The following is a 20,884-nucleotide window of genomic DNA, read 5'->3' as shown; positions in this document are numbered from 1 at the left end:
ATGTAATTAATTGCTATATCGTCCTAGGCTGGAAGATCGTGGTATAATTTTTTTTGCGTAATGTCCGTAGTAACTAGGTCGCAGTCGAAAAGTGTAGCCACCATGGAGAATAGCGATTCTGGGGTGAACGTAGCAGTGCAGTAGGAAGTAGCTGTTGACCATCGGTTAATGAGCGGGGACGGCAAACACTCGGAAGGGGCTGAATTGTTCAGTGGACCGCGGCAAGGTGATCCTTTGAGCGGCGGGCTTTGTTCACAATCGGGGGCTTTTCCCGATGATGCGGGCGAGCCGGGACTAGGTCAGGTATGCAGTGAAAGTGCAGCTACCCTCAGCGAAGCTACGGTTTCTCAGGCGAATGAGGAGAGCGCACCGAAAGTAGCAAATGACAGTGTGCTACTGCAGTTTTTACAGAGGATGGATAGAGATAATAAGGAGAGACACAGAGAGGCTAAGGAGAGAGATAGGGAGTTTAAGGAAAGATTCGAAGCGATGAATAGAGACAATAAGGAGAGAGATAGGGAGAATAAAGAGAGAGATAGGGAGAATAAGGAAAGATTTGAAGCAACTAAGGAAAGATTGGAAGCAAATAAGGAAAGATTTGAAGCAACTAAGGAAAGATTGGAAGCAAATAAGGAAAGATTGGAAGCAAATAAGGAAAGATTGGAGGCAATGGATAAGGGGAATAAAGAGGCAATGAGGAAGCTACACACAGTTATCGATGAGCGTCTGTCCGCAGTTAATAATCGGTTAGATGAGGGGGAGAAGAATCTGGGTGCGTTGAAGCAAGTATGTGATGGCGTGAAAGAAAAAGCCAATAATTTGGAGGTACGAATAAGTGCAATAGAGAGCGATATTACAGAACATAGGGGCGTGTGGCCGGATGAGCGAATCAAAGAGATAGTGGAGGACTTGCTTGCAGATAAACAAGGGGCATTAGAAAGCATGGAAGCTCAAGTCACACAGCAGGAAGTGGCGCTAAATAAACACAGGGATGAAGTTGCGGAGGTAGTGGTCAGAATGAAAACGATTAGCGCAGATGTAGAAAAGATCAGTATGAGAGGGGAAACAGGCTCTGACAGTACGCAGCGAGAGGTTTATGCCGACCAGGAGGAGATACAATCACTATTACAGTTTAAAGAGGCACAATTAGAAACAAATAGGAAACATAGGGAAGAACTAGCACGGTTGCAATTAGCGTGCAGAAGTGAAGGAGAAACACCACCAGGTAGACTGCAGAGGGAGAGTGAGATAAACTCAAAAAGCGAAAATAGACAGAAAGAGGAAGACGAATTCAGAGAGTCAGAAGAACGGTTGTGTCGGATAAAACAGGTGGCAAACCCAACTGGGTATAGTCCAAGGCTGTCTCAATTTCAAGATTCATTACCTTCATCATGGGGACCGCTCTTCAAAATGAAGTTTGTGTGTAATCATTTGAGGGACAAGGCTAGAGCGAAAAGGCAGGAAGTTATTAAAGACTGTAGCAGCTATTTAAATGAATTCTGGTCGAAAAGTAAGCAGGACCAGGTTAAGCAAAGCATATTGATGATGCCAAATTGTAACGAAGGTGGTATAAGAGACCCAGTGGCGTGCTATCAGGAAATGCTGAGACGAAATAGGTATTTGGATGTGCCATACGAAACTGGGGAGCACATTAGGATCTGTATAACGAAGTTGCCAGTGAGATTGCGCAGAGGTATAGTGATGGCAGGCAGAGGCTTAGACGATTCCGCGTCACTTCAGCACTTGTTACAAGAATTGGGTAATGAGAGCAATATCGTGAACGGAGACACGACTCATAGGTCAGATAGTGTCGAGGATAGGAACGGCAGAAACTATCAGAATGACAGGAGAGCGTGGAATCCTGGTATTTCATTCTTGTCATAATGGATTGAAGAATAGGAGAAACTAATCCAACATATCAGACCTTAGCATCTTGCCTTAAAACACATGCAGCTGGCACTGAAAATTGTCTATGTAGCAGACAAACTCTACTAATATGTAGGAATGCAAATACCATACTTCTGATCAGAGAATAAAACACCAGTAATGGCATCGGTTAGGCTGGTCTCTCAGAGCAAAAATTTGCAAATTTTTATTTGGAACACTAAAGTAAAAGGACTATTTCCTCAAAGAGACCAGTTGTTAAAAATGTTATGTAATAATGTCAATGAGTCCAGTTTAATTAGTGCGATTTGACTATGGCAGGTAATTAACACGTAATGTAAAAAGGCAACATTGTGATCGAAGTTTTTAAATTAGATGCCATCTGATGTCATTGTCATGGTGACAGTTATAATGCAGTGCTGTGTATGGTTGTTCTGAATCTGGTGTTAGGGAAAGAGGCCACTAGCACCAAAGTTTCTAACACTTGTGATGTATCTTTCTCCCAGCTTGTATATTCTCTGCACACATTTAATTTTCATGTAAGCTTAGATTCCTAACTGGCAAATTCTCTACTGTGTATAGTGGACCATTCAGAGTGAGGCGGATTGTCCATGAAAATGCTGTACTGATTGAGACGATCAAGGGAAAAACAATCGAGTGGGCTTCATCACATTTCTAACATCAAATTATGGAAAAGTTAAGGATAGATCGAAAGTAGGCAATTTATGGTAGATAGTCAGTGTATTTATTTGTGGTGTGTAACGTTGTGCAGGGTCAAATCGAACATAACAATTTTCAGGCGGGATGTCAGGAAGTATGACGGAATACACTGGTCGAATGAGTCATGAACAGGAGTCGACAGAGTGGTGTATGTACGTATTTTTTGTCATATGAATAAGGATCAAGCAGAAACGACGTGGTGATTAATGAGTGGATAAAGATGGTAGATAGAGAAACGACGTGATAAATATTAGTGGATAAAGGTGATATTTAAGGAGAGTAGCGACGTGAAGCAGTGTGATTAATAAAGAGAGATTCGACGTGATGAAATAGTGGTAAATAAAGGTGAGTAGAATTGAATAATGTGGAGATGTCTTAGATGTATGTTACAGAGAGGCCTGTGTATGCTGCAATAGAGATTGATGCGAATGGCGAAGGAAGACCAGGAAATGATGGAGTAATGGACGGACGGAGAGCCGAAATACGAATGAAGAGATGAGGACAACTGCACAACGTGAAGGGACATAAAGGGAGTATGAGATCCAGATGGTGAACGTTGTGGAATACTGACGTAAGATGTAATATAAGTGTAAATCTGATTCTTACCATAACATTTGCAATATTTCAAAAATAATATTTTTGTTGTTGTTGTTGAAGCCTAGTACCAGTATAACTAATCAAAACGGTACCAAGAATGTGTACAGTTATTTTTCAGGATGAATAATTTGTGTATTTTTTGTTCTTAGATGAAATGTCGCAATTCTAAGTGATATTTAGCAGGATGAATAATCGGTGAAGTGAATGCAGAGGTAAGCCGATGGAGAGAGGTGCCAGAGTGAAAGGACGAATTTGGAGACTGGAAAGCTATCTCCGAAACAGCTTCATGTGTTATGTGGTTGAGTATAAGGGAGCGAAGGTATGGTATGTTGTCGTGAGAGTGGTGGTGTTATGAGTATAAGGGAGCAAAGGAATGATATGTTGTCGTGAGTGTGGTGGTGTTAAGGTTAGCTGACTTCTAGACCTATTCTGTTAGTGTATTAATGGACTGAATGAGAAGCAAAATGTGATGTCTGGTGAGTGAGAGTCGTAGAGTACTGTGATCAATGCGCACACTCCTGTAAAGGGGATGCTACCGATCTGTAACTAAAACATTATTGTGTATTGTTTGATTTGGATGGACCTCGATGGCAGGTCAGGATCTAACATGTGGATGGTACATACGTGTCCTAGAAATGTTGTTATATATAATAAAGTGTAAAATAGATAAAGAGATACTAATTTCAGTGTGTCACAAGCACAAAGGTGCATTGTATGTTGTAGATTTAGAGTCATCAGTTTCTAAAATGTTTATTGTGTTAGGATGTTAAAGTAGTTTAATATTTAATAACCTGTGGTAGGTAATTGTGAGCTGTGTAGATTATTTCTTATTTTTTTGTTACAACACTTTCAAGGGGTATTAATTTCAGTCTGTCACAAGCACAAAGGTTCATTGCATATTGTAGTTTTAGAATCAACAGTTTCTAATATTTTCACTGTGATATGATGTTAGAGTAGTCTACTATTTTATATTGTAATTATGAGTTGTATAGATTGTTTATTATTCCTTTTTTTTTTTACACTTTCATGTTTTGTATGAGGGACGACAGGTACAATCAATAGCACAAGTGTGGGCTGTATATAGAAAAGGGATTTATTTTGTGGGAGTGCACATATGATAAATTAAATAAATAAATTGTCATTCTTTCCTACACTGGTATCCGGCTTCGCTGTATTAATTGAAATTGAGTTATTTTACAAAAAAAATGTGTTGTTCTGACAAAAATAATGAAGTATGTTGTACCTATTTTCAATGTCGGGCGGTACTGTACCCTTTCACATTGATTGCCGTTTTGTTTCAGGTTCGAAGTGATGAACCCATGTTTCATCGCCTGTAACAATCTTTGACAAGAAATTGTCACCCCCAGCCACATGACGAGCAAGCAATTCTGCACGGATGGTTCTCCTTTGCTCTTTATGGTGTTCGGTTAGACAACGAGGGACCCAGCGGGAACAAACCTTTGAATATCCCAACTGGTGAACAATTGTGACAGCACTACCAACAGAGATGTCAAGTTGAGCACTGAGTTGTTTGATGGTGATCCGTCGATCATCACGAACGAGTGTGTTCGCACGCTCTGCCATTGCAGGAGTCACAGCTGTGCACGGCCGGCCCGCACGCGGGAGATCAGACAGTCTTGCTTGACCTTGCGGCGATGATGACACACGCTTTGCCCAACGACTCACCGTGCTTTTGTCCACTGCCAGATCACAGTAGACATTCTGCAAGCGCCTATGAATATCTGAGATGCCCTGGTTTTCCGCCAAAAGAAACTCGATCACTGCCCGTTGTTTGCAACGCACATCCGTTACAGACGCCATTTTAACAGCTCCGTGCAGCGCTGCCACCTGTCGGAAGTCAATGAAACTATACGAGACGAAGCGGGAATGTTTGAAAATATTCCACAAGAAATTTCCGGTTTTTTCAACCAAAATTGGCCGAGAAAAAAAATGTGTTGCATTACTTATTGAACTGCCCTCGTACTTATTGCGTTCAGTTTGTTACTATTTGTTTAGTTCAACCAGCGCTATTTTTCCTGCCTCATGGCCGCTAACGCCCCATTTACCCACCCTTGGGGTTAGTGTATGTAACGGCAGTGGACGTTTCCTCACCTTGCCGCTGCTGTCTGGTGAGGCGTGTAGTTTTGCTTCCTTGATTGTAGGCCGGTCGGCGATTCTTCTACTCTGTTGGTAGAGATTCCTTTCTCGTTTTGGGCGCTCTAAACACAGTATTATGCAGGCGGAGTCCAGACCGCCGGTCCCGGCTTTGGCGTATTGTTCCATCGTTGCATATGGTTTATCGGACGTCAGGTAGCTTCAGCAAGATTATCATTAGTCATTTGTTAGACTGCCACTAGTCTGAGTTACCATCTTGCGAAGTGAATGCAACTCTTGGCTGCCTATATCATCGCTCAAAACCTACTCAGAGGTCGATTCCTGGAGCACCGTCTGTGATTGGCCCTTGTGTGTTTTATTATTGTATTATTTATTGCAATATTTCTAAATTTTGTAATATAATTGCCATTCTTGGCGTTACAGCAGGTTTAAATGGTTGTGCTACTAAGTTTACCATCATTTTGTCTCACCCGCTTGGTGATCAGTTGCCTGTCTTTTTAAATTAACCTTGCTATTGGATTACTGTTTTACACTATGTTCGTTAAATTTTTTTTGTAATTGCCATTCTTGGCGTTGAAGGCCTTCAGCCGCGACTGTGGTTACTTGCCTGAAAATTCTAAATGCTTGTTTCTAATACATTATTTGCTGAGTCTGTATTTTATGCTCGTTCGGTAAATTGTAACTCCCTGAAAGCACTATTAATTACACAGTTGTTTATTCCTTCATTAATAAAGCGTGTTATCTCTATTTATTGCTGAGTCTGGAATTACCGTTTTAAAATAAAGGTGCGTAATTGCAAAAAGGGGAACCTATAGTAACTGATTACAGCGTCGTCCACACTCGTAACCGAATCCAGCCTTCCTTGGCTACCAGGTTTCATAGACTTTTCATAGACAAAGCCGCAGACGTTAGTGGTGTCCCTTCTATTGCAGTGGAACAGAGTTTCAAGTCAAGGCGGCTGACTGAACGGTATGCATTTTCCTTGTGTCTTAACTTGTTTACTGCCGGCTCCAAGAAGAGGAGGACTTACGCTTCACTGGGTATTTGCAGTGTGTCCTAGAAGTGGAGAGACACAGTCAGCTTCGTCTTACGGTTTGAATAATGTCGTGTTTACGTGAATAGTACACTGTAATATGCCGTCGAACAGACCTTGACGAGAGAATATGGAATACACACACACACACACACACACAGACACAGACACACAGACACACACACACACACACACACACACACACACACACAAAACCATCATCATCAATCATCATCATCATCATCATCATTATCATCATCATCATCATTTAACACTGATTATGCCTTTCAGCGTTCAGTCTGGAGCATAGCCCCCTTATACAGTTCCACCATGATCCCCTATTCAGTGCTAACATTGGTGCCCCTTCTGATGTTAACCCTATTACTTCAAAATCATTCTTAACCGAATCCAGGTACCTTCTCCTCGGTCTGCCCCGACTCCTCCTACCCTCTACTGCTGACACCCTTGAGTCTCTTGGGTAACCTTGCTCCTTCCATGCGTGTAACATGACCCCACCATCTAAGCCTGTTCGCCCTGACTGCTACATCTATAGAGTTCATTCCCAGTCTTTCTTTGATTTCCTCATTGTGGACACCCTCCTGCCATTGTTCCCATCTACTAGTACCTGCAATCATCCTAGCTACTTTCATGTCCGTAACCTCAACCTTGTTGATAAGGTAACCTGAATCCACCCAGCTTTCGCTCCCATACAACAAAGTTGGTCGAAAGATTGAACGGTGCACAGATAACTTAGTCTTGGTACTGACTTCCTTCTTGCAGAAGAGAGTAGATCGTACCTGAGCGCTCACTGCATTAGCTTTGCTACACGTCGCTTCCAGTTCTTTCACTATGTTGCCATCCTGTGAGAATATGAATTCTAAGTACTTGAAACCGTCCACCTGTTCTAACTTTGTTCCTCCTATTTGGCACTCAATCCGTTTATATCTCTTTCCCACTGACATTTCTTTCGTTTTGGAGATGCTAATCTTCGTAACATAGTCCTTACATTTCTGATCTAGCTCTGAAATATTACTCTGCAAACTTTCAATCGAATCTGCCATCACAACTAAGTCATCCGCATGTGCAAGACTGCTTATTTTGTGTTCACGTATCTTAATCTCACCCAGCCAGTTTATTGTTTTCAACATATGATCCATAAATAATATGAACAACAGTGGAGACAGGTTGCAGCCTTGTCTTACCCCTGAAACTACTCTGAACCATGAACTCAATTTACCGTCAACTCTAACTGCTACCTGAGTATCCATGTAAAGACCTTTAATTGCTTGCAAAAGTTTGCCTCCTATTCCATAATCTTATAGAACAGACAATAACTTCCTCGTAGAAACCCGGTCATATGCCTTTTCTACATCTATAAAGCATAGATACAATTCCCTGTTCGACTCATAACACTTCTCCATTATTTGCCGTAAGCTAAAGATCTGGTCCTGGCAACCTCTAAGAGGCCTAAACCCACACTGATTTTCATCTAATTGGTCCTCAACTAATACTCGCACTTTCATTTCAACAATACCTGAGAAGATTTTACCCACAACGCTGATTAAAGAGATACCTCTATAGTTGTTACAATCTTTTCTGTTTCCATGTTTAAAGATTGGTATGATTACTGCTTTTGTCCAGTCTGATGGAACCTGTCCCGACTCCCAGGCCATTTCAGTTATCCTGTGTAGCCATTTAAGACCTGACATTCCACTGTATTTGATGAGTTCCGACTTAATTTCATCCACCCCAGCCGCTTTATTGCACAGCAATCTATCGACCATTTTTTCCACTTCCTCAAATGTGATCCTATTTCCACCATCATTCCTATCCCATTCTACCTCGAAATCTGAAACATTACTGATCGCATTTTCACCTACATTGAGCAACTCTTCAAAATATTCCCTCCATCTGCCAAAGGCATCCACAGGATTCACCAGCAGTTTTCCTGACCTGTCCCCGTGTGCGGCTCACGTTGATGCCGTTCATAGCTTCGTGTATTGTAATAGCGATAGTGGCGTCTCGTTTTCTTAGTGTGTTCACTGGCGCCACTACGTTTTCTGACCTTGTCTGTCCGCGAGTGGCAGCAGCGCTTATCGATAGCGCGTACTGTAGTACCATCTTTGGAGCGGCCTCTAGTATTCCCAGCTCGTCGTGTGTCGGGGGGAGTTGAGTTGTGGTGGAGGAGCAGTGAGGGCCGGACAGCCAGTACCGCCCGACTGCTGGCAGTACGTATGGAAGCATGTAGTCACGAGAGTTTTAGCTGAATGGACCGTGATATTATAGTGCAACTTTCACCTGTGTACAAAATTGTTAAGGCTTTCGTGGCCACTTGTTGACAAACTGCCTATTGGCTTCTGTCTCGGGTTCTTCGGCCGACGTTCATATAATGATTTTTCTGACGTTTCGCCAGCACGAGTGGCTGGCATTGTCAAAGCTTCACCCTCCACTGCCGGTGGTGAACTGGAGGCGAGCTCGCGGCCGCAGACTATATGTACCTGGCGCGCCAACGTCGAGGGCTTCTCCGCGGTCATTTCCGGTGCGGTTCTCCTCTTGCTACCTGCGACGGTCGTTCGCTGCAGTACGGGTAGCCAGGATCCGTTTACCTTAAGGCTTTCCTCTTTCTTGTTGAAACTGTTCGCGTGTTTTTGGATTTCTACAGCTTCTCTGAACAAGCGCGTGTGATAGTGCTTCTCTACAGACAGAACTTCCGTGTCGGCGAATTTTATTACGTGGTCGGTCTCATTCATATGTGAGCCGCAACACCTCAAACGAGAAATGCAACACCTGGAAACTGTCCTGAGGAGCAAAGGGTACTCCACAAATTATATTAGAAGTGTAACAGAGCCAAACACTTGGCGAAGTAAGGAACCGGGAAAAGAAATGTCGGGTACGGCCTTTCTGCCATACATTCCCAGAGTGACGGACAGAATCGGCCGTATATTGCGCAAACACGGCGTAAAGACGATTTTCAAACCGACAAGGAAGATCAAAGAGTGTCTTAGATCGGCGACGGAGAAAAGAGACCCACTTGCAATGTCGGGAATATACCGTATACCTTGCACATGCGGAAAAGTTTATGTCGGAATGACTGGACGATCCATTAACACCAGGATCAAAGAGCATAAGCGACATTGCAGGTTGGGGCAGGTGGAGAAATCGGCCGTGGCAGAGCACGCACTGAATGAGACCGACCACGTAATAAAATTCGCCGACACGGAAGTTCTGGCTGTAGAGAAGCACTATCACACGCGCTTGGTCAGAGAAGCTGTAGAAATCCAAAAACACGCGAACAGTTTCAACAAGAAAGAGGAAAGCCTTAAGGTAAACGGATCCTGGCTTACCGTACTGCAGCGAACGACCGTCGCAGGTAGCAAGAGGAGAACCGCACCGGAAATGACCGCAGACGTTGGCGCACCAGGTACATATAGTCTGCGGGCGCGAGCTCGGCTCCAGTTCACCAACGGCAATGGAGGGTGAAGCTTTGACAATGCCAGCCACTCGTGCTGGCGAAACGTCAGAAAAATCATTAGATGAACGTCGGCCGAAGAACCCGAGACAGAAGCCAATAGGCAGTTTGTTTCACCTGTGTGTTTGTCTGCCTGACGAAGTGCCCTCATGGCAATGAGTTGTCAGTCGACGGTTTATACTGGGATCTTTCCCGTGCCTGACATGAGTGGGGACGACCGCTGGTTGTTCCTTCGGTCGGTCGCCACAGGGCACAACGTGAATTTGGTTTTCCGACCGATTGTGGCTTCTCTGTGTTTGTGACAACTTATAATTCTTCCATGGTGTTCCACAGTGACTTTCAGTATTGTTTGAGGCATTGTGGAATTGTCTTCGCGGATGCGTGTGTATCTTGTGTGCTTTTTAATGTCCAGTTATTTAAATGATGCCTGCATTCTGGTGTCGGTAGTGGGGCTTCGGACGGAGCAGCGAGGAGGTCCACAGCGCGAGGGCAGGTCGGGACCGCTGGCGGCGTGAGGGCACTGTCGGATCGATGGACTGTAGCCGACCACCGAACCCAGGACGTCTGAAGTTGAGTGAACCGTGTCCAGTACTGCGTCCTCCACTGTTCGAGATCTCGGTGTTGTTTGCGTGTTGCTGCTCCTGGGGTCAGTGAGACCAACCGCAACAAGTGGAGTCAGATAGGTTGGTGGAAGCTATTAGCCGCCTTCTACTGTTTGATGTTAGTTTGCATTTAGTGTTATTATGGCCGAAACGCAACCATCGGTATCTTACTGCCTAGTGGCCGTCAACGCCCCAGTTACCTGCCCTGGAGGTTAGCGTACACTCCTGGAAATGGAAAAAAGAACACATTGACACCGGTGTGTCAGACCCACCATACTTGCTCCGGACACTGCGAGAGGGCTGTACAAGCAATGATCACACGCACGGCACAGCGGACACACCAGGAACCGCGGTGTTGGCCGTCGAATGGCGCTAGCTGCGCACCATTTGTGCACCGCCGCCGTCAGTGTCAGCCAGTTTGCCGTGGCATACGGAGCTCCATCGCAGTCTTTAACACTGGTAGCATGCCGCGACAGCGTGGACGTGAACCGTATGTGCAGTTGACGGACTTTGAGCGAGGGCGTATAGTGGGCATGCGGGAGGCCGGGTGGACGTACCGCCGAATTGCTCAACATGTGGGGCGTGAGGTCTCCACAGTACATCGATGTTGTCGCCAGTGGTCGGCGGAAGGTGCACGTGCCCGTCGACCTGGGACCGGACCGCAGCGACGCACGGATGCACGCCAAGACCGTAGGATCCTACGCAGTGCCGTAGGGGACCGCACCGCCACTTCCCAGCAAATTAGGGACACTGTTGCTCCTGGGGTATCGGCGAGGACCATTCGCAACCGTCTCCATGAAGCTGGGCTACGGTCCCGCACACCGTTAGGCCGTCTTCCGCTCACGCCCCAACATCGTGCAGCCCGCCTCCAGTGGTGTCGCGACAGGCGTGAATGGAGGGACGAATGGAGACGTGTCGTCTTCAGCGATGAGAGTCGCTTCTGCCTTGGTGCCAATGATGGTCGTATGCGTGTTTGGCGCCGTGCAGGTGAGCGCCACAATCAGGACTGCATACGACCGAGGCACACAGGGCCAACACCCGGCATCATGGTGTGGGGAGCGATCTCCTACACTGGCCGTACACCACTGGTGATCGTCGAGGGGACACAGAATAGTGCACGGTACATCCAAACCGTCATCGAACCCATCGTTCTACCATTCCTAGCGGCAAGGGAACTTGCTGTTCCAACAGGACAATGCACGTCCGCATGTATCCCGTGCCACCCAACGTGCTCTAGAAGGTGTAAGTCAACTACCCTGGCCAGCAAGATGTCCGGATCTGTCCCCCATTGAGCATGTTTGGGACTGGATGAAGCGTCGTCTCACGCGGTCTGCACGTCCAGCACGAACGCTGGTCCAACTGAGGCGCCAGGTGGAAATGGCATGGCAAGCCGTTCCACAGGACTACATCCAGCATCTCTACGATCGTCTCCATGGGAGAATAGCAGCCTGCATTGCTGCGAAAGGTGGATATACACTGTACTAGTGCCGACATTGTGCATGCTCTGTTGCCTGTGTCTATGTGCCTGTGGTTCTGTCAGTGTGATCATGTGATGTATCTGACCCCAGGAATGTGTCAATAAAGTTTCCCCTTCCTGGGACAATGAATTCACGGTGTTCTTATTTCAATTTCCAGGAGTGTATTTTGCAGCAGCATACTTTCCTCGTCTTGCCGATGCTGTCCGGCATGGTGTGCAGTTTGACAGCTTCCTTGATTGAGGGTATGGATAACTGTTTTCTTTGTCTACCTTGCTCATAGTGGTTCCTTCTGCCTTTTGGTGTTTCAGACACCGGACTCTGGAGACACAGAACTGTCTGTCACTTCGGTTTCGCCTGAATTATTCCATCGTTGGAATGGTTATCTGGTGTTAGGTGGATTTGCTAAGAAGTTTGGTTGGCTTTTAAACCGTCTCTAGTTTGAGTTGCCATCCTTAGGTGAACATAACTCTTGACTGCCTGTCTCACCGCTTACACAGCTGTAGTCACCTTCCTCAGGTCGATCCAGGGAGCACTGTCTGTGGATCACTCCTTCTTACGCGCTCAAGTTATCACAATTGTTTAAAATTTGCCGTAATTGTTTAATTTGTAACTGCCTTCCTCACTTGTAATTCAGGCCTTCAGCCGTTGTGTATTCCGAAATTGCTTGTGGCTTTCAGCCGACAAATAGTTTTAAATTGTGTCTTACTAAGGCCGGCAGAAGTGCCCGAGCGGTTGTGGGCGCTTTAGTCTGGAACCGCGCGACCGCTACGGTCGCAGGTTCGAATCCTGCCTCTGACAAGGACGCTTCTGGTGTCCTTAGGTTAGTTAGTTCTAAGTTCTAGGGTACCGATGACCTCGGATGTCGACTCCCATAGTGCTCAGAGCCATTTGAACCATTTGTCTTAGTAAGGCCTTCAGCTGTCACTGTAACTTGTTACAGTTTATTAACGTTGTTTAAAGAAGGGTTTTAGTATTTTAACGTCTAATTGTCAACCTTATTAGTAATTCAGGCCTTCAGCCGTTGAGTATTCTGAAATTGCTTGTGGCCTTCAGGCCACGAATGAATTTTGAACTTTCTTAATCAGGTCTTCAGCCATTGGTTGTCTGTAGCATTGTGCCCTTCAGCCGACCAATAATTTGCAGTTCTTTCCTAGGAAGGTCTTCGACCGTCAGTGTAGTAAAATTTCTTAAAATGATTTTTGAGAGTTATTTTTTAAATAAAGTGTATGCGTTTTCTGTGCGACCAACGCTAACTGATTAGGCCCCGTCCACACCTTTCCTGCTTTCTTTAAATCCAACGGCTCAAAAAAAAAAAAAAAGGATGCAGCGTGCTATTTAAAAAGCATGTATAAAGCACAGTAATGCTTTAACCAACTTTCGGGAGGTCTTACACTGTATTAATTGGCTGCTGCCAGGGATTTCCGTGTTCCTGTAGTGCTGCACCGTGAAGAGAGAGAGAGAGACCACCTGTACACTCACTCACCTGGCTTCTCGTAGCCCGCGTCGCACGTGCAGGTGTTCAGGTCGGTACACGAGCCGTGTTCGCAGCCGCGGGCCTCGCAGGGCGACAGGCACGTCCCGTTGGTTCGCGCGTAGCCAGCCTTGCACGTGCAACTGAAACATAAGAGGCCGTTTAGCGCCATTTACAGTGAAGGCAGGTGTAACTCAAGCAGCAGATTTCGATCAAATAATTCGAAATTGTGTCGCGAAAAGGAAGCCGTTACCTTATGCCTCAGCTAAAAAGGGTGCGTATCTTTCCTGAATACAGACATCTCATCTCAAGATGTAAATCCGACACAGATCTACATTTGTTATCCCTTCACAAAGTACACTACTGGCCATTAAAATTGCTACACCACTAAGATGACGTGCTACAGACGCGAAATTTAATCGACAGGAAGAAGATGCTGCGATATGAAAATGATTAGCTTTTTAAAGCACTCACACGAGGCTGGCGCCGGTGGCGACACCTACAACGTGCTGGCATGAGGAAAGTTTCCAACCGATTTCTCATACAAAAACAGCAGTTGACCGGCGTTGCCTCGTGAAACGGTGTTGTGATGCTTCTCGTAAGGAGGATTAATGCGTACCATCACGTTTCCGACTTTGAAAAAGGTCGGATTGTAGCCTATCGCGATTGCGGTTTACCGTATCGCGACATTGCTGCTCGCGTTGGTCAGCGTCCAATGACTGTTAGCAGAATAAGGAATCGGTGGGTTCAGGAGTGTAATACGGAACTCCGTGCTGGATCCCAACGTCCTCGTATCACTAGCAGTCGAAATGGCGGGCATCTTATCCGCATGGCTGTAACGGATCGTGCAACCACGTCTCGATCCCTGAGTCCACAGATGGGGACGTTTGCATGACAACAACCATCTGCACCAACAGTTCGACGACGTTTGCAGCAGCATGGACTACCAGCTCGGAAATCAGGGCTGCGGTTACCCTTGACGCTGCCTGCGATGGTTTACTCAACGACGAACCTGGGTGCACGAATGGCAAAACGTCATTTTTTCGGTTGAATCTAGGTTCTGTGTACAGCATCATGATGGTCGCATCCGCGTTTGGCGACATCGCGGTGAACGCTCATTCGAAGCGTGTATTCGTCATCGCCATAGTGGCGTTTCACCCAGCATGATGGTATGGGTTGCCATTGGTTACACGTTTCAGTCACCTCTTGTTCGCACTGACGGCGAACAGTGGACGTTATATTTCAGATGTGTTACGACCCGTGGCTCTACCCTTCATTCGATCCATGCGAAATCCTGCATTTCAGCAGGATAATACACGACCGCACGTTACAGGTCCTGAACGGGCATTTGTGTATACAGAAAATTTTCTACCGCTGTCCTGACCAGCACATTTTCTCACCAATTGAAAACGTCTGGTCAATGTTGGCCGCGCAACTGGCTCGTCACATTACGCCAGTCACTACTCTTGATGAACTGTGGTATCGTGCTGCAGCTGCATGGGCAGCTGTACCTGTACACGCCATCCAAACACTGTTTGACTCAATGCCCAGGCGTATCAAGGCCGTTATTATGGCGAGAGGTGGTTGTTCTGGGTACTGATTTCTCAGGATCTATGCACACAAATTGAATGAAAATGTAATCACATATCAGTTCTAGTATAATGTATTTGTCCAATGAATACCCGTTTATCATCTGCATTTCTTCTTGGTGTAGCAATTTTAATGACCAGTAGTGTATTTTCAATAAACGATTAATTAGTAATAATTTTTTATGTAATTAATGATTTTGGTGATGGCATCAAGAAAATTCCGCGCTTTTTTGAACCGAAATGGGACGAGAAAAACCATGCGTTGTCATTTTAATTGTATCAATTATGGGTTCTTGGTGAAACATTGTAAATTACCTAAACAATGTCTTTCACCCTTGTTTCACAAATTTGCGAAACAGGCAAAAACAGTATTTGTTTGGTTAAAAATGTGTTGCATTACTTATTGAACGCCTCTCGCACATCATCTCAATGGAAGCCATACCCAACTCTGAGCGAAAGTTTTGTTTCTTACTTTCATTCTATTATGTCATACGGGATGATATTGTGGCGGTAACTCTTCAGACCGGGTAAAAGTTTTTAACGTGTAATAAGACTGATTTGTGGCGTAAATTCAAGAGCATCATCTAGAAATCTGTTGAAGGAAATGTGGTGTCACCGCCAGACACCACACTTGCTAGGTGGCAGCTTTTAAATCGGCCGCGGTCCGCTAGTATACGACGGACCCGCGTGTCACCACTGTCAGTAATTGCAGACCGAGCGCCACCACACGGCAGGTCTAGAGAGACGTACTAGCACTCGCCCCAGTTGTACAACCGACGTTGCTAGCCATGGTTCACTGAGAATTACGCTCTCATTTGCCGAGACGATAGTTAACATAGCCTTCAGCTACAGTTGCTACGACCTAGCAAGGTGCCGTATTCAATTGCTATAATACTTCTGTATCATCAAGAGCAATGTTCTACAAATGTGGATTAAAGTTAAGTATTCCAGAAGCTACGTACTTTTCTTTATAGCATTCATTACGTATCCTGTTTCAGACCTCACGCCAGACTGCTTGAGTTTAACGCGTGCATTTCGGCCTTCTCTAGCTATACAACAGGAAATTTGTATTCTAACGACTGCTTCTCAGGATATTTATTCCTTAATGAAATTTGCTGCAAGTGATATGTCTCTATTTACAGCCAATAGCTCAGTACATAGTATCAATACTAGGAATAAGAACCATCTATAACGCGTAAAACTTTGCTTCCACCGTTTGCCGATAGGCGGCGACAACGGTGAGTAGCGGTCGAAAGAAACAGATCTCAGACGTCAGGCAGTTAGCTTGGACCTCGATCAACGTAACTTCATTCCAACATTAGTCGATTTGTGTCGGCATCATAAAGTTGTCCTTCATTGAAAATGTCAGATACGAGCCTAATTATCGGCATTTGCGGGAGGTGTTACTGTTTTTTTTTTTTCAGTACGAAGAAAACAGCGGCTGAGTCTCATCAATGCTCTCAGTTAGGTATGGTAAGGACGCTGTTAGTGAAAGAACGTGTCGTGAGTGGTTGCAACGCCTCAAGAACGGTGATTTTAACGTCGTAGACCGGCATAGTGGTGGAAGAGAGAATGTTTTCGAAGATGCAGAATTGGAGACATTGCTGAGTGAAGACCCGCGTCAAACTCAAGAAGAATTGGCACGATTAGTGCGAGTGACACAGCAAGCCATTTTAAAACGTCTCACGGCTATGGGCATGATTCAGAAAGAAGAAACTTGGGTCTCGGGTGAGCTGAAACCAAGAGACGTTGTACGGTGTCTTTGTGTTTGTGAACAGTTGCTTCAGAGGCAAAAACTGAAGGGATTTCTGCATCGCATTGTGACCAGGGACGAAAAATGGGTTCATTATGATATTCCTAAACGCAAAAAATCATGGGGATAACGGTTCAAATGGCTCTGAGCACTATGGAACTTAACTTCTGAGGTCATCAGTCGCCTAGAACTTAGAACTAGTTAAACCTAACTAACCTAAGAACATCACACACATCCATGCCCGAGGCAGGATTCGAACCTGCGACCGTAGCGGTCGCTTGGCTCCAGACTGTAGCGCCTAGAACCGCACGGCCACTCCGACCGGCTCATGGGGATATCCCGGCCACGCTTCCACGTCGACGGCCAAACCGAATATTCACGGCTCCAAGGTCATGCTCTGCATTTGGTGGGACCGGCTCGGCGTCGTGTACTACGAGGTGTTAAAACCAAGTGAAACAATCACAGGTGCTCGTTGTCGCACGCAATTAATGCGTCTGAGTAGAACATTAAAAGACAAACGGTCGCAATACAGGGAGAGGCACGATAAAGTCATTTTGTAGCATGGCAAAGCTCGACCCCACGTTACAAAAGAGCTCAAAACGTACTTGGAAACGTTAAAATTGGAAGTGCTACCCCACCCGCCGTATTATCCAGCTATTGCTCCCTCTGACTATCACTTGTTTAGATCAATGGTGCATGGCCTGGCAGACCAACACTTCCGATCTCTCAGAAATCGGATCGATTCGTGGATCGCTTCAGAAGATGAACAATTTTTCTCGATGCGGGATTCGTACACTGCCCGAAATATGGGAGAAAGTAGTGAACAGCGATGGAAAATTCTTTGAACGATAGATGTGTACGCAATTTGTTTTATTCAAGTCTCAAATGTTGGGGAAAAAACGGCGGAAGCAAAAGTTGTACACCTTGTACATAAAGTCACTTATCTTGGTCCAATACAAAGAAAGACACATTTTCGAAGGCCGGTGTGGCCGTGCGGTTCTAGGCGCTTCAGTTTGGAACCGCGTGACCGCTACGGTCGCAGATTCGAATCCTGCCTCGGGCATGGATGTGTGTGATGTCCTTAGGTTAGTTAGGTTTAAGTAGTTCTAGGGGACTGACGACCTCATATGTTAAGTCCCATAGTTCAAATGGTTCAAATGGCTCTGAGCACTATGGGACTCAACTGCTGTGGTCATAAGTCCCCTAGAACTTAGAACTACTTAAACCTAACTAACCTAAGGACAGCACACAACACCCAGCCATCACGAGGCAGAGAAAATCCCTGACTCCGCCGGGAATCGAACCCGGAAACCCGGGCGTGGGAAGCGAGAACGCTACCGCACGACCACGAGATGCGGGCTAAGTCCCATAGTGCTCAGAGCCATTTGAACCATTTGAACACACATTTTGAATAAAATTAAACCATTGAAAAGTTGGTTTCAGATAAAGCACAGTTTAAACAGAGTTCGAAAGACTTTTTGACAGACAACTCCTTCTATTCTATAGATGAATATCTTGAAAGTGATTGTTTGACCAGTTGAAGTAAAAATCTCTGTTAGATTTCATTTTTGATAGCACTTGGTCACAACAGTCAATATTAGGTATTTTTTTATATGATAAGTTTATTGAAAGTGCATAACTACTGCATATTTAATTCTGACAGCTTATTAATTCTGTAAATATTAGCAGTTCCCGTTTACTGTAATTACAGTGGTGTGCAAAATTAAAGGAGCAAATTGCTATTTCCCCATTCTGTGTTTAATTCGCGGTATAATCATACAAACTGTCAACAGACACACGGAAGGTGGCACACCCGGTCAACGGACAACCACGGCAACAATGACGTCAGGGGATCTACCAAACTGGTTGGTGTTTGCGGGAAGTCCCTCACCCACAACTGCAGTGCACACAGTCCCACTATCGCACAGAGAAGGCGCCTAACCAGAACCCTGCAGTGAAGGGCCTGCAAGGTGTCAGGCAAATCCAACACCTTCCATTAAAACCCTGACATAAGCAAATCCAGTAGTATGTCACATAGCTCCGAATAAATCGTGACATTAAATTAACCAAAGTAATACGATTAACGAGTGAGCAAATGGAATACCACAGACTAACACAAGAATGCCTAAATGCATGTCATACCTTCCCACCGTGAGACAGACGCAGTTCCGAGGGGAGAAACGAGAACAGAAGCCGAGAGCAGAACTGTGTTAAGCTGGAAGGCCCTACGATAAGGGACGGACACCCACGTTGCCAGCTAACCACCAGGACCACCCCCCAGCCCATGTTAAAAGCTAGAGCCCTCCAGAAGAACAGTATAGATCTTACGATAACACTAAAAGGGCCACACCAGCCGCAAGTTTTACCGTGAGACTTTTTCGCGTCTCTGTTACGTTGCAAACTTTAAATACATTGCCCCACCACGAAAAGTATAACGTTTCTCATTGGATGGACAGAATTTTTGTAGGCGGAGCTTAAGGTTAACATTGAGACCCTGATTGGTCAGATGAAAACACAGCCAGACAGTTTTTTTTAAACCAACTTCGGTAAATTGTAGTAAGGAGAAGTTAGGAAAGAGTTGCTTCCGAGACGGCGAGCTGGATGGAGCTGCGCCGCCCGCCGCCCTCTGACGCTGCATAACCAACGACAAGGTAATGAGCGCACGCGATGCCGAATCTTTGAGCGCATATGGCTTCACTCAGAACTGCAGAAGTCTCATCTGTTACATCACAGTTTTGCGTAATACTAGTGTCGATCGTCAATTAAAGCTCATGGTATTCACATTTGCTGTTGTTGTTGTGGTCTTCAGTCCTGAGACTGGTTTGATGCAGCTCTCCATGCTACTCTATCCTGTGCAAGCTTCTTCATCTCCCAGTACCTACTGCAACCTACATCTTTCTGAATCTGCTTAGTGTATTCATCTCTTGGTCTCCCCCTACGATTTTTACCCTCCACGCTGCCCTCCAATACTAAATTGGTGATCCCTTGATGCCTTAGAACATGTCCTACCAACCGATCCCTTCTTCTGGTCAAGTTGTGCCACAAACTTCTCTTCTCCCCAATCCTATTCAATACTTCCTCATTAGTTATGTGATCTACCCATCTGATCTTCAGCATTCTTCTGTAGCAGCACATTTCGAAAGCTTCTATTCTCTTCTTGTCCAAACTATTTACCGTCCATGTTTCGCTTCCATACATGGCTACACTCCATACAAATACTTTCAGAAATGACTTCCTGACACTTAAATCTATACTTGATGTTAACAAATTTCTCTTCTTCAGAAACGCTTTCCTTGCCATTGCCAGTCTACATTTTATATCCTCTCTACTTCGACCATCATCAGTTATTTTGCTCCCCAAATAGCAAAACTCCTTTACTACTTTAAGTGTCTCATTTCCTCATCTAATTCCCTCAGCATCACCCGACTTAATTCGACTACATTCCATTATCCTCGTTTTGCTTTTGTTGATGTTCATCTTATATCCTCCCTTCAAGACACTATCCATTCCGTTCAACTGCTCTTCCAAGTCCTTTGCTGTCTCTGACAGAATTACAATGTCATCGGCGAACCTCAACGTTTTTATTTCTTCTCCATGGATTTTATTACCTACTCCGAATTTTTCTTTTGTTTCCTTTACTGCTTGCTCAATATACAGATTGAATAGCATCGGGGAGAGGCTACAACCCTGTCTTACTCCCTTCCCAACCACTGCTTCCCTTACATGTCCCTCGACTCTTATAACTGCCATCTGGTTTCTGTACAAATTGTAAATAGCCTTTCGCTCCCTGTATTTTACCCCTGCCACCTTTAGAATTTGAAAGAGAGTATTCCAGTCAACATTGTCAAAAGCTTTCTCTAAGTCTACAAATGCCAGGAACGTAGGTTTACCTTTCCTTAATCTTTCTTCTAAGATATGTCTTAAGGTCAGTATTGCCTCACGTGTTCCAGTATTTCTACGGAATCCAAACTGATCTTCCCCGAGGTCGGCTTTTACTAGTTTTTCCATTCGTCTGTAAAGAATTCGTGTTAGTATTTTGCAGCTGTGGCTTATTAAACTGATTGTTCGGTAATTTTCACATCTGTCCACACCTGCTTTCTTTGGGTTGGTTGGTTGGTTTGGGGAAGGAGACCAGACAGCGTGGTCATCGGTCTCATCGGATTATGGAAGGAT

At 45.1% G+C, this 20,884-nt stretch overlaps 1 protein-coding gene across 1 annotated transcript in view; it reads right to left on the bottom strand.

Annotated features, from left to right (window-relative positions):
* LOC126109470 (tenascin-X-like) overlaps window positions 1-20,884 on the bottom strand; it is a 124,880-nt gene that overhangs the window by 63,832 nt on the left and 40,164 nt on the right. Inside the window, exon 4 of the mRNA XM_049914498.1 lies at window positions 13,382-13,512. Within this exon, the coding sequence (XP_049770455.1) occupies window positions 13,382-13,512 (131 nt within the window). The remainder of the gene's footprint in view (window positions 1-13,381; window positions 13,513-20,884) is intronic.

This window comes from Schistocerca cancellata, chromosome 12, assembly GCF_023864275.1.
Source record: "Schistocerca cancellata isolate TAMUIC-IGC-003103 chromosome 12, iqSchCanc2.1, whole genome shotgun sequence".
In the NCBI taxonomy this organism is placed as follows: domain Eukaryota; kingdom Metazoa; phylum Arthropoda; class Insecta; order Orthoptera; family Acrididae; genus Schistocerca; species Schistocerca cancellata.
Note: the sequence above shows the minus strand (reverse complement) of the source record. Positions and strands in the feature narration are given on the sequence as shown.